Consider the following 12355-nt stretch of genomic DNA (forward strand, 5'->3'; position numbering starts at 1 on the left):
TCCTCTGTCTTTCATTTGCTATTAGTCAAAGTGCTCGTGGTTGTGGGGGGCGATAGGTGCATAGATATACCATGGCCACTATTAGGCCGAGAACGGTGAAGTTTCTCGGCATACTATTTATTATTCTATGTTGTTTCGTGTTGGCAAATGCATTGCCTCATCTTCCTCATGCCAAACGTCAGGGTGAGGGCGGAGAGAGACCCACTGGGAACGAGCTCGATTTTCCTCGGCCAGGTGGCCAAGATATTCCTGCCTCTCCAACTAGTAATGAGAACATGGGCGATAGGAACGATTCACCCGACGATACTAAAGATGGCTCGGGCAAGAATAGTTCTGGCGGAAAAGACGCAAACTCAGGCTCGTCCGTGTCGACCCAGCCTAATCCCGAGCTGGACCCTAAGCTCGCCGAAATCTCCGTGCCAGGGGTAGTCACCACGGCAAGTAAAGAATATTCTGAGTTGCTCGAGCACTCGCTTCTATTCTATGAGGCCCAGCGGAGCGGGAAACTTCCCTCCGATAATCGAGTCAAGTGGTAAGAAGCCAACTTTGGCCATGAACATCTCAAGAAGACCTAGTTAAACATACGCTTCTTCTCCCCCTTCTCTCTCCTTAATGAATAGGCGCAATTCGTCTTCGCTAAGAGATGGTTATGACAACAGAGTTGATCTAGAGGGCGGATATTATGATGCCGGAAATTGTAAAGTATCGGCTATGGTTTTTCCGATTGATAGGTTGTGCTTACTCATGGCTATACTCGTGTAGATATCAAGGCGACCTTTCCGCTGTCGTTCACCCTAAATCTAATTAATTGGGGCGCCCTAGAATACTTCGAGGGATATGTGCTTGCTAATCAGACTGAATTTCTGCGCTCCATGGTCAAGTGGGGTACGGACTGGCTGAAGAAGGCTCACCCTTCGGCAAACGAGCTCTATGTGCAAGTGGGAGTGGGGAGGGTCGAGAACAACTACTGGGGGCCGGACACGGATATTCCGACTCCCCGGTATTCCTACAAAATTGATGCCAATAAAACGGGCACCGACGTGGCGGCAGAAGCGGCCGCAGCATTTGCATCCTCGGCATTGCTGTTCCGCAGATTAGCTCAGCATCGAGGAAACGCCACAGACCAGCAATACGCGGATGAATTAATCAAGCATGCACAGGAGCTCTACCAGTTCGCAGAGCTGCGGCCATACAATGTTTACCAGGATTCAGTCCCATCCGCAAAACACGTCTATCCTAGCAAAGGCTATTACGACGAGCTCTTTTGGGGAGCCCTCTGGTTATACAGGGCAACTGGTCTGAAAACCTATCTTGACACCGCGACCAAGCTGTACAAAGACCACCCCGACACCCTAGCTAATTCACCCTACCCCGTGGACTGGGACAATAAGAATGGTGCGGCCTACGTGCTCGCAGCCCAGGTGACCTCGGGTTACTGCCTGGGCGGGCCGTCTGGGGGAATATTGCCGGCGACCGCAGAGGCGTCCATGTGGCGAAACGCTGCGGAAGCCTATCTCGACAACGTGGTGGACAATCAGCTCGGCGGAACGCTGACTCGTGGAGGCCTCCTCTGGTTTGACGGCACCAGCAACAACAACAGCTTGGTGGCGTCGCAGAATGCCGCGCAGCTTCTCTTGACCTATAGCTCGAGCGTGCTGCGCCAAGCGCCCGATGGCCAAATCCCTACCAAACCCATGGCAATGAGGGCGGCCAAATATGAGAGCATGGCCTTGAAGCAGTTGGATTATTTGCTCGGCAAAAACCCCATCAATGTGATGTACGTGGTTGGCGAGCACAAAAACTCACCCAAAAACCCGCATTCCGCTCCCGCCCACGGTGGAAGAGATGTATCCAACCTCTTGAACCCACCGCAAACAGCACATGTGTTATTGGGTGCGGTGGTCGGCGGCCCGGACAAGTTCGACCAGTTCACCGATGACCGGCGGAACTGGGCGCAAACCGAGGTAAGTCTGCTTCTTCTCTCCTCCCACCCGCATCGACTAATGCAATCTGCCGACAAACACAGGTGAGTCTCGACTATAACGCACCCTACCAGTCGAACATAGCCCGCATGGTGATGTACTCCGCCAAAGATCCGTTCTACGTGGTTACTGCCTTACCGCCTTCCGAAGCCAAACCTCCAGACTCAAACGCCAATTTCCCCCCTCCTCCTTCATCCGAGGATACTTCGGGTGGAGACGGCCGCCCCTGGGCTATCCGTAACCTCCCGTTGCTAATCGGCGTGCCGGTTGGTGTGCTAGTTCTGGCCTTCGGCATCACACTTTTGATTGTCTACCGTTTCCCATTGTTTGGTAAAAAAGGCGACAATCGAACGATGGATCTGGAAGGAGCCGTGGCCAACATCCACGGAAAGGATACCGAAGCCAAGCATTCCTCTGTGTATCTGAACACCCCTGACGAACAATTCACCGAGGAATCTACAGATGGGGAATCCTCTGAACCTGAGCATAGATACTCATCCTAATTTACTATATCTGTTGTATTCGAACTTTAGTATATTTACATTTTAATAGCCCTCCCTTCTCTTTCTATACCATATGTAATGGCGTGATTTTTATTTAATTCTTTCTCCTCGAGCTTGATATTGACTGAGATACCTTCAGTTTTCATTTTCTTATTCCACCTGCACTTATCCCACCGTGTCTATACCTTTTCCACCTCGTAATATCTGATGAATACCATGTTGAATATAATAGAGCGGAATATAGACGAGATGTTTTATTTGTGACCGTATCAATGTGTGAAGGAGCAAGGAAAAAAAGGAAAGAAAAAAGGAAATAAGAATAAGTGTGGATGATAAGATGCCAACTTCGAATGTAAACATACAAACAACAGAAAAAAAAAGGAGAAAAAAAAAAGAATGAAAAGGGAAGATGCCGTAATAGTGTTATCTTCGTTTTTTTTATATAAAAAAAGCGAGCATGAATATATACATATATATTTCAGGAGGGGGAAAAAAAATGTAGAGATAAATGGTTGTTTTAAAACCTAACGGCAATAAGCAAAATCAAATAAAAATGTACCAATAAAATAGAATGTCTAAAGTTGGGTTCCAAAGGTGAAAGGCATTCCCTCTCTTTCATAGCCCAGCGCGGACACGGGGCTCCTAAGTTGTTCAAAACGATCGGCGCTGGATTGGCGCAGGTGGGATCCAGGGGCCTGCGAGGTTGTGGGGGTAGAGGGATGGGATTGCGAATGTTGCGGTGTCGGAGGGATGGCACCGCCTGTTCCTCCATTGCTCATCGACTGAGCCCTCACTCCTAGGGGGTTCTTCGAAAAACTGAGCCGAATGCCGCCACGGTTTGAGCTGTTCAACATGGCGCCCTGTAGCTCCGTCAACGCACGCATCGCGTAGTCCACGCCCTCGAACTCGACAAAGCACATGGGCCCGTTGGACTTGGTGCGAAAAGAGAGGCGCTTGTATCCGGAGCATTTGGAAAAGAGCTGGCGGAGCTCTTCTTCATTCGTGCTGTGGGGAAGATTGCCTACATAGAGAGTGTTACAGGGAGGATTTTGATCCGCAGGGTTGGAGGAGACGGGTAAATGCGGTCCGTTGAAACCAGGGGGGGTCATGCCAGGAGAGGAAGGGGGCGGGGAAGCGAGACCACCGAATGAGCTGAGCGAGGGAAATCGTGCTGAGTGTGGCATGGGGGGTAAATCGTCCAAACTCCACAGCGAAGAGGTCCCGTAGCCAGAGACGCTTCCATAGCTATTGATGTTAGTGCTAGCGCCTATCCCATTGCTGGTGGTGCTGCTGCTACTGCTACTTCCACTGCTCAGGGCCGGGGTTGATTTCGACAGGTAGTCCACGTTCGTCCCAATAATATCCTCTGCTTCGTGGAAAACCCCTCTTGCCCCATTTCCCACGCCGAGAGCTCCCACTCCCACGCGAGACGGAAAACCATTTCCACCGCTGCCTCCCATGTTTGCTGCACGCTGGGCCCGCTGGGTAACAAGAGTGCTGAGACTCGTGTCTCGCAACTCCAGGGTAGGGTTTCTGGCTACTGTCGAATTCGAAACGGAGGGATTGTTCGAAGCCGTGGGAGTAGTGAGAACGTCTGCAAAGAATTCTGGGTGCTCACTGGGTGACAATAGTTCATTTAAAAGAGGAGATACAAGGGAAACCGACAACATGGGGTCGTAAGGAGTTGGTACAACGGACGGAGGCGGAACCAGCCGCTTGCTTGCTAGACTCCCAAAACCGTTCTCAGCAGAGAGAGGCGATGCAAGCATGGGTGGGAGATGTTTGGGGTAGTCACCCGTGCGCTTTGTGTGGAGGTTTTTCTTGGCCATCTCGGCCTTAAGAATGCAGCCCTTTTCATGGTCGATTTTGCGCCCGCTCAGAAGATCGCGCGCATCCATAGCTTCGCGACGAGTCCGAAATTTAGCAAATCCAATCTACAATTAACAAAAAAACTTGTTACTCAATAGGGGCAGACAATATAATTAGCCGTGATTAGAACTTACAATTTGCTTTCGGGCATTGTTTTCCTCGCCTTCGGCTTTCTGTGGTATCTTGAGGGTTGCGGCCTCAAACCCAGGGCAGAACAGGAACATGTTTTGAAACTCTCGCTCCTGCATATCTTCGGGAAAGCCGACGACGAAAATAGTAGAGATTTCTTCGGAAGATGGTGGTAATGCCATATTCTGAGCTGAAAAGATTAGTTTCCAGAGCACGGGAGTCATTTCAACAATAGAATTAGCCTACCTAATGATCACCTGAATGATAAAAATTAGCGAGCTCGTGAGGAAAAAAAATAATGAAGGTTGTTTGTGGAGGGGGTGGGGGAAGTGAAAATTAATGGGGGTGCTTGGAATGAGAATAATGAATCTCAAGTGTGCAGTGAGAAAGAAATATTATACAGAAAAAAAGTACTAGTAAGAGTGTTCCAGAGGAGAAGGTTAGAATGGGGGGGAAGCGGGAAGGTAATGAGAAGAGAACAAATAAAAAAAATAGAAAGTCGAAAATACAAAAGAAAAAGGTTAGGGTGATGTGGCTTCTTCGAGGAAAAACCGCTGTAACCAGTTTTTTCAAAACTAGTTTTTTTGCCCCACCTGTTTTCTATTTCACTCGGCCATCAGAATATTCTGAAATTTGCCCACTAACTACTTGTTTCCCTCCAATTCTATCCGACCATTTTATTTTATTTCAACATCATAGTTGGCCAAAATAAATCGCCTCCACATCCCCTAATAATATGTAAGTACGCTATTGTCGAAAGGGTTTTTAAGATCGGCTATTTCACTCCCTTTTTGAATAATATGACAGGCGTTCACGCTCTAGATCTCGTTCACGCTCTTTGTCGCGTTCCCGATCACCCTCCCGATCACCTAGCCCTCCGCCGCGTCGCCACAGTTCACTGAGCACAAAAATCGAAATTTCCAGGCTCACGAGGAATGTCAGCCGCGCTCACCTCGAGGAAATTTTTGGAAAATATGGCAAAATCAAGGAAATCGATTTGCCTTTTAACAGAACTTGTAAGAAATTGGGCTTTCACTTACTATTTTTTTTGGATAATCCATGACGGACGCATATTGATGTGTTTTGATTGCATAGTTAACACGCATGTTGGCACGGCATTTGTTATATTTGAAAAGCGGGAGGATGCGGAAGAAGCAATTTGCTACATGAACGAGGGACAAATAGACGGAAATGTGATTGCATGTCGCTTTATAGAGGCCGCTCCCCCATCGCCTCCACCAGCCCGAAACCGTGCTCGATCTCGCTCCCTTTCTCGATCGCCACCCCGTCCTCGTGGGGGTAAACTTTGATTGTTCAATATTGTTAATCTAGTTAGGAGATAATAATGCTTGATTATTAGGATATCGGTATTCCCCACCTCACCGCTCGCGCTTCAACTATCGGGACAGCTACGTTCCTGCTCGACGTCGCTCTAGGTCCCGCTCGCGGTCTCGCACCCCGCCTCGGAGATATCGACCCCCTCCTCGTAGGAGTCCCAGTCGGTCTCCTGTTGGGCATAGGCGAGGTGCAAGGAAAAGGTCACTCACCCCCTCAAGCAGGAGTAGGTCCAGAAGTAGAAGTGTGGACAGAGGTAGGGGTAGAGGTCGCAGCTGGAGTAAGAGCAGGAGCAGGTCCAGGAGCAGTAGCTGGGATAGAAGCAGGAGCCGAAGCAGTAGCAGAGGAGCAAAAAGACGATACTCTTCAGGCTCAAGGAGTCGCTCTCGCTCACCTGTTAGGAGCCGATCTCGAGACCATCGTTAAGACCCGCAGAATGAACAATTTTGACTCTACGCAGAACTCAAAATAGGAATGGTTGTATAGGGGGTGTCTTTTCTTATGTTTAGCTTGGTTTCTTAACAACATTAGTATCGGTTTGTTACTCGGCTTTGGAATAATAAAATCCTTTTTTTTTTAAATCATGCTCCCTCTAAATAATTAGAAAAGGCAAAAATTAAATGAAAATAGAAATCATTTAACTTGATACTAACCTAATGCGCATTTGGAATAGCACCTCTATCATTTCCTTGTGTATGCAAGGCTGAATTCGTTAATTGGAACCGTTATTATTTCCCAATATTTTGTTCCAGGAATATCGATCCCGTAAAAACAGATCCATATGCTACAATAATACAGCCTCAGCCTAAATAAGGTTGGGGGCAATATTCCAGAATTCGGTACATGAGATGCCTATTCTAAAGCACTATCCAGTATCACTACAAGACAAGTGGATGAATTTAATGTACGTCTTCATTTTAATGAAGAACACGGGCTTCCAAGCTTGAATAAAACAAAATAATACCCTCTAGAAAAAGAAAAAAGAAAAATGGAACATTTCACAAAGACAAAATAGAGTATGTTAATATAGCGGACTAAGAAGAACGAGGAAATAAAGAGGAAAAAAAAAAAGAGTATAACGAGAATGAAACATGATATAAAAACAATACAACCTATAAAATAGACTATTCCCTAAATTGTCCAAGAGTTTCGCGCGCATATTTAAGTCTCCGTATTAGCTCGCCCTCTAGCTCCTCACGCCTAACCCGATCCAGTCGGTATTTTCTGAGATTTCTTTCTTTATCGATGTAATATATGGAGCTAGCATCGTCAATGAGAATAAGTTTAGTATGGTCGAAGAAATTAATCTAGATAAAAAAGAGTTTTAAACGTGAGGTGGATGCTCTTTCTCTTCCAAATGTGTTTTCTCTTTGCTCCAATTCTCTATCTACCTGTACCACCCTGTTACTTAGTCGAAACACCACTGCATGCTTCACCCTCTTCCACCGCACCAAACACACTAGTTCAGTTCGCTTTTCCAAATCTACATGCGTCCAGGGTGCTTTGGACAGATTTTCTGCCATATAGTCTCGGAAATGTTTCAGGAGATATACCTTCTTCTGAAGTTCGGGTGGATAGTGGTCGAGAGTGTGCGGCATACGATCTTTGATGGTGGAGCGGCTCTGCTGAATATATTCTAGATGATGCTCATCGGGGGCTAGAGCAATACTTGTTAGGTCATTGAATAAAACTCCTGTCGAGCCGTCCGTGAGAGTGTAGCCGAGCCCATATTTATTTGTGTAGTCAATCCACTTGGCCATAAATACAGAAGACAATCCTCCTTCCGAAGCAGAAAGCCCTGAAGAGGTGGAGCTTGTGGAGGAGGTGGAGGAAGAGGAGGAGGAGGAGAGGGGGCGGAAATAGTGGCCGTTTAAGAATCTGTCCAAAGTCTCATACATATTTTCACATACACCAGAAGTGGCTTTTATGGTGTGTTTTCGATCCAAAAGAGCCTCCTTATTGACGGTCTCTTCCCTTTGCTTGCGATCAGAGAGCTTCATATCTATGAATACAGCCAAATTAGAGGCGCTCTTGGGGATAAGTAAAACTCTAGTCGGACTCATACCAGTTATTCCCGCAGTTAATTTTGCCATAGCATTGCTCTGCGCATGCTCTTTTGCCGAGGTTGTTGTGGAAGAGGACAATGAACTTGTTCCTGAATCCTTTCTAATTAATTCTGGCACCTCTTTTTCTTCTATAACAATATATTATAATCAGCTAACACACAAGAATCATCCTTAAACTAGTAGACGCATTACTCTTTCCACCCGCCTGCATGTTTTCCATTCCGCGTCGTTCCATCATTGGTAACCGCTCCTCTCTCTCGCGCTCACCTTTCTTTTCCCTAGGCCGCAATGATCTCATCATTGGTGGCGGTGGGGGTGAAAAGTTTGGTTCCAAATGCAAAGCAGTCGCGGGAATAGAGGTTGGCGTGTGCCCGACCGTAAAGAAAGGATGCTTTTCAATTTCCTCTATAGACGGGCGAATGTCTGTGCAACAAAATATGATGTCGTGACCATTACTAAGAAGTTCAGTAGTGTTGGCACCAAAGTAAACTTTACCAGGATTTGCATTTAGTATCCATCTAATGAGATCTCGGGCCTCATTAGTGATTGGGGTAGATGCTGGGAACTCGTAACTCACATCTCTAATCTTCCTATTCTCGACCAACATTGTGTTAGCGGAGCCCCTAATAGAGAACGCACACATATCCTCTCTTACTTGTATATGTTTTTCACATCTTTTGTCTGGAATGGTGGTTTCCCGATCAGCATGGTATATCTGTTGAAAGCAACTCTTCAGCTTGCTATTTGTCCGAACGAAGTAAAGGATTCAACTCACAGGATAACTCCGATTGACCAGACATCCACCTCGTAGCTGTGCCCCCCCTCCTTTCCAAATAACACTTCTGGCGCAATATAGTTCGGCGTCCCACAGATGGTCATTTTTCTTTCCTCGTCGCTCATGAGCATGGCAGCCAACCCAAAGTCGCCGATCTTGACACTCATATCTGCAGCAAGAAAGAGATTGGCAAGTTTGAGGTCACGGTGGATGACACGGTGGTGATGCATGTAGCCACAGGCACCAAGGATTTGGAGAAGATAGTAGCGTGCCTCAGGTTCGGTAAGCCGCCCACGCTTCTTTAGCATTTGAAATAACGTCTGGGATATGGGCACATTTGTTAGAAAGCATGCGAGAAAATGAAAGGAAACCGAGGCACAACCACTACGGGGATACTAACCTTATTCTCACACAACTCCATGAGTATATATATATTTACATTGTCTTCAAAACAGCGCAGGAATTTGACGATATTACGATGTGACATGCTCTGGTGAATTTTAATCTCCGTGAACAGCTGTGAAAGAGAATGTGGTGAGACAAAAGGTCCAAAATATGAAGCCATTTCCGACATTACCTTGCTTCTATTCTTTTGTGCACGTAATGTTGACTTGGGTACCACCTTGGCAGCCAGCCTGTTTCCCTTGGGATCTATGACTTCATAGACACGTGCGAAACCCCCCTATTTACATTGCACTTGGAATGTCAACAAAATTTTAAATTAAATGATAAGCAGAGCTTGCTACCTCCCCAAGCAGCTCACATCGTGTATATTCCATGTTGCCCTTCACATCGCGGATTAGGTCTGGAGGAGAGGGTGCACTAGGACGCGCCTTTGATTTGGGAGTTTTATTGAGGGACTGCGGATCGCGAGTGGGGTGCCTCAGAGCGTCAAGACGCTGAAGGGCAGGCGGCGTGGGTATCATGTTCTTTCTCGTTAGATAATAAATGGTGGAGAATTCAGAGGGTACAGGAAAAATGGCGATCCAATTGCCGGTTGATTGCTGCAGTGAAAAGAAAGAAAACGCGCAAATTGCAACGGAACGCGAAACTAGGCGATCTAAATACGGACGCGCGATGCCCAATCAAATAGAATGTAGGAAATTTCTTATTTAGCTGGCGGATATGCTTCCTATGCAAATAATAAATGCAGTTTGAAAATTTTGTATTTGAATTAAAAAGAATATTAAAAACCCATATAACAATGAGCTGTTGAATAACCGCTCCTATCCATGATCATCCCAAAACTACATAAGCAATTATTCCAATCCCATATTTTTACTCTGACATTTCAGCATTGTTCGATTCATTTTAATAAAAATAGGGGTTCAATGAATATAAAAACTTGGAAATTAAATGCTAGCTTGAGCAGATGCATACAAAAGTAAAATGAAAATATAACAGAAAATTTTGCTCCCGTTAATGAAAACGAGAAAAGATGCAGTTGAAGAAATAAAAGGTGTTTACCCTCTATCCTTCATTCATGAATACTTTTTCCATGCATGAACTCCCACACGATTGCACCAACAAGCAACCCGACACGATCCTCCACTAATCTCATATCAATCAGCCCATATGGGCTGGAGGCATCTCTTGTCTTTTTTCCTCCGGTCGCAACGTTGTAGTCCAGGATTCCTTGCCACACGCCTTCCCACACCGGCTCGTGTGCTCGGTGGACCAGTATTCTTGTGTTCCATTTCTCTGTTCGCGAATTTTCCTCTTTCACGTCTGCAACGCACCGTGGTGAGCGTGGTAATTCAGTGGGTGTAGGTGGCCTTACTGTTTGCTGCTGTGGCTGTTCTTCAGGAGACGTAGGTATATTGGAGCGTAGGGTGCGAATTTCTTCACGAAGTTTGGAGTTCTCCTCTAACGCTTCCTCGAGAGAGGTTCGTAGAGAATCTGCCTCTTCTTTATATTTTTGAATTTGATCCTCTAGCGACATGATGTATTCTAGTCACATAGATAGAGCATATGCTGAGATTAGCATTTGCAATTAATGCTTATATCGCTTGAAAACCTACCTTTTCTCCTCACCCGGAAATTCCTTGCCGAAATCTTGTTCCTTAGCTGTCGTTTTTCTTTTGAAGACATTTGTTTAATCTCATCGGGGGTTGGCATATCGTCGTATACCAGCTTCGTTTTCGCTGTACCCTCGCTCTTTATTGCGTCTTTACCAGTGGATGCTGAAGGGGTTGATGAGGTACTTGACGGTGAACTTTGTGTGGATTTCGACGATTTTTTCGTACCAGAAGTGGCAGACTTTAGTGAATTATTGCTATTGTTGTTGCCTTGCTTCACGAGCACGTTCGCAATGCGTTCATCAACCATTTTCAAAAACGAAGACATGTCGCTCATTTTTTCACATTTCACCACACTCTCCTCTTCATTCTCCTGCTTTTCAATGTCCTCATTTGAAGAAGCATGCAAGGCCGCCGGCGCTATTGTCATAGCGGGGAGTTCAATAGATGTGAGGGGTGGGAGAAGGTCTGAGGGAATTGCAAGGCAAGAGTCATTTTCCTCTGCTTTCACGTCTAAATTATCGGTGGTGTCTGTGGCAAGATAAGTGGGGAAGAGTGTGGAGACCGAGTCTGAATCGCCAGGGTCTGCATCCATGAATGAATCGTCTTGCGAGGTATCAAAATTAATAAAAGAGTTCACGTATTCGTGATCCATTTCTTCGAGGAGTGGCTTTTCTTTGCAAACGTGTTGAGGTGGTGAGGCGGGTTCAAGGGGAAATGGGTTCCGAAAAAAAATGACAAAGAGAAAGAAATGAAAAATAAAATGCCCAAAGGGTAAGGTAAGAACAGGGGAGATTTATATATTTATTTTGTGCAAAAATGTTCGCAATGAAGACCAAGAAGTCTAATTTTGTGCGAAACAACTGGCTACAAATCGTAGGCGAATTGAAGAGAGAGCCTATCTGAGAACGCCCTCCCTCTTTCCCTGTTTTTTTCTAAATAAATATTCGATTGATTCCGCAACGGAAATCTAGATAGCAACGAGGCTGGCTCTGCTTTCCTTCATCTCTATGGTCTTTATTTCAACAAGAGCAATAACAATAGAACCACGTAGAGCGCGGGGCTATCCACTCAACTACATATCTTTCCCTGCGATAGCCTTGTAGATACCCGACCCACAAATTTTAATATGCATATTTTCACCCATTGTATTCATTTGACCTGCTCTTGAAAAGCGACAAGTTTCGCACCTAGTTAAGGCTATCCCTTATTACAGGTTCCTGCTACCGGTTCAATAAGCGTGCAATATTTGGCTCCGTCCAAATTCGTACCGGGGGGACTCGTGCTTTTCAAAATTCTCGAGCCTCTATTATTATTAATCTATGGTGACGAGGGTGAAAACTAGAGAAATCTGAGGAATTCCACGATAGTTAGGTGTGAGATTTAGCTCGATAGGTGCTTATCAATCCATGTTTGTGCTTTTCTCCGAAATTCTTAAACTGCAAGGCCATGAATGGCATCTGTATCTCAATGCCTCTCCAAAATGTCTGGATCGGCACTAAGGGCAATCTTCAGCCTCCTCTAAAGTACTAGTAATGCCAATCTTAGCAGAAATAATATATTATAGGATCCTGGAAAATTTGAGAGATCTAGAGATCCGAAAACTAAATGCAAACGCGATATACACATATTTTCACCAAGGCTTATTGCAGACGGCAATGGACAGAAACGCATTAAG

The 12355-nt window shown here is 45.7% G+C and overlaps 5 protein-coding genes across 5 annotated transcripts; 2 read left to right on the forward strand and 3 right to left on the reverse strand.

Moving 5' to 3' along the window:
• Positions 1 to 71: 71 nt before the first annotated feature.
• Positions 72 to 2485, forward strand: VTP21DRAFT_6839 (uncharacterized protein; the record flags this gene model as incomplete). Its single annotated transcript, XM_069397513.1, has 4 exons — positions 72 to 532; positions 621 to 697; positions 763 to 1964; positions 2027 to 2485. The coding sequence occupies 4 exons, from the start codon at positions 72 to 74 to the stop codon at positions 2483 to 2485; spliced, it is 2199 nt and encodes a 732-aa protein (XP_069246655.1).
• Positions 2486 to 3060: 575 nt separating this feature from the next.
• Positions 3061 to 4665, reverse strand: VTP21DRAFT_6840 (uncharacterized protein; the record flags this gene model as incomplete). Its single annotated transcript, XM_069397515.1, has 2 exons — positions 3061 to 4419; positions 4489 to 4665. The coding sequence occupies 2 exons, from the start codon at positions 4663 to 4665 to the stop codon at positions 3061 to 3063; spliced, it is 1536 nt and encodes a 511-aa protein (XP_069246656.1).
• Positions 4666 to 4928: 263 nt separating this feature from the next.
• Positions 4929 to 6290, forward strand: VTP21DRAFT_6841 (uncharacterized protein; the record flags this gene model as incomplete). The annotated part of the gene is made up of 7 exons (XM_069397516.1): positions 4929 to 4947; positions 5183 to 5221; positions 5291 to 5376; positions 5442 to 5499; positions 5579 to 5676; positions 5726 to 5782; positions 5844 to 6290. The coding sequence occupies 7 exons, from the start codon at positions 4929 to 4931 to the stop codon at positions 6288 to 6290; spliced, it is 804 nt and encodes a 267-aa protein (XP_069246657.1).
• A 652-nt stretch (positions 6291 to 6942) lies between these two features.
• On the reverse strand, positions 6943 to 9585 carry VTP21DRAFT_6842 (uncharacterized protein; the record flags this gene model as incomplete). The annotated part of the gene is made up of 10 exons (XM_069397517.1): positions 6943 to 7125; positions 7210 to 7820; positions 7884 to 8012; positions 8077 to 8307; positions 8380 to 8474; positions 8540 to 8599; positions 8660 to 8979; positions 9060 to 9176; positions 9237 to 9341; positions 9406 to 9585. The coding sequence occupies 10 exons, from the start codon at positions 9583 to 9585 to the stop codon at positions 6943 to 6945; spliced, it is 2031 nt and encodes a 676-aa protein (XP_069246658.1).
• A 551-nt stretch (positions 9586 to 10136) lies between these two features.
• On the reverse strand, positions 10137 to 11332 carry VTP21DRAFT_6843 (uncharacterized protein; the record flags this gene model as incomplete). Its single annotated transcript, XM_069397518.1, has 2 exons — positions 10137 to 10609; positions 10681 to 11332. 2 exons carry the CDS (start codon positions 11330 to 11332, stop codon positions 10137 to 10139), a joined length of 1125 nt encoding a protein of 374 aa, XP_069246659.1.
• Between the last annotated feature and the right edge of the window lie 1023 nt (positions 11333 to 12355).

The sequence above is a fragment of the Calcarisporiella thermophila genome, assembly GCF_041956535.1.
Source record: "Calcarisporiella thermophila strain CBS 279.70 unplaced genomic scaffold VTP21scaffold_29, whole genome shotgun sequence".
Classification (NCBI taxonomy): domain Eukaryota; kingdom Fungi; phylum Calcarisporiellomycota; class Calcarisporiellomycetes; order Calcarisporiellales; family Calcarisporiellaceae; genus Calcarisporiella; species Calcarisporiella thermophila.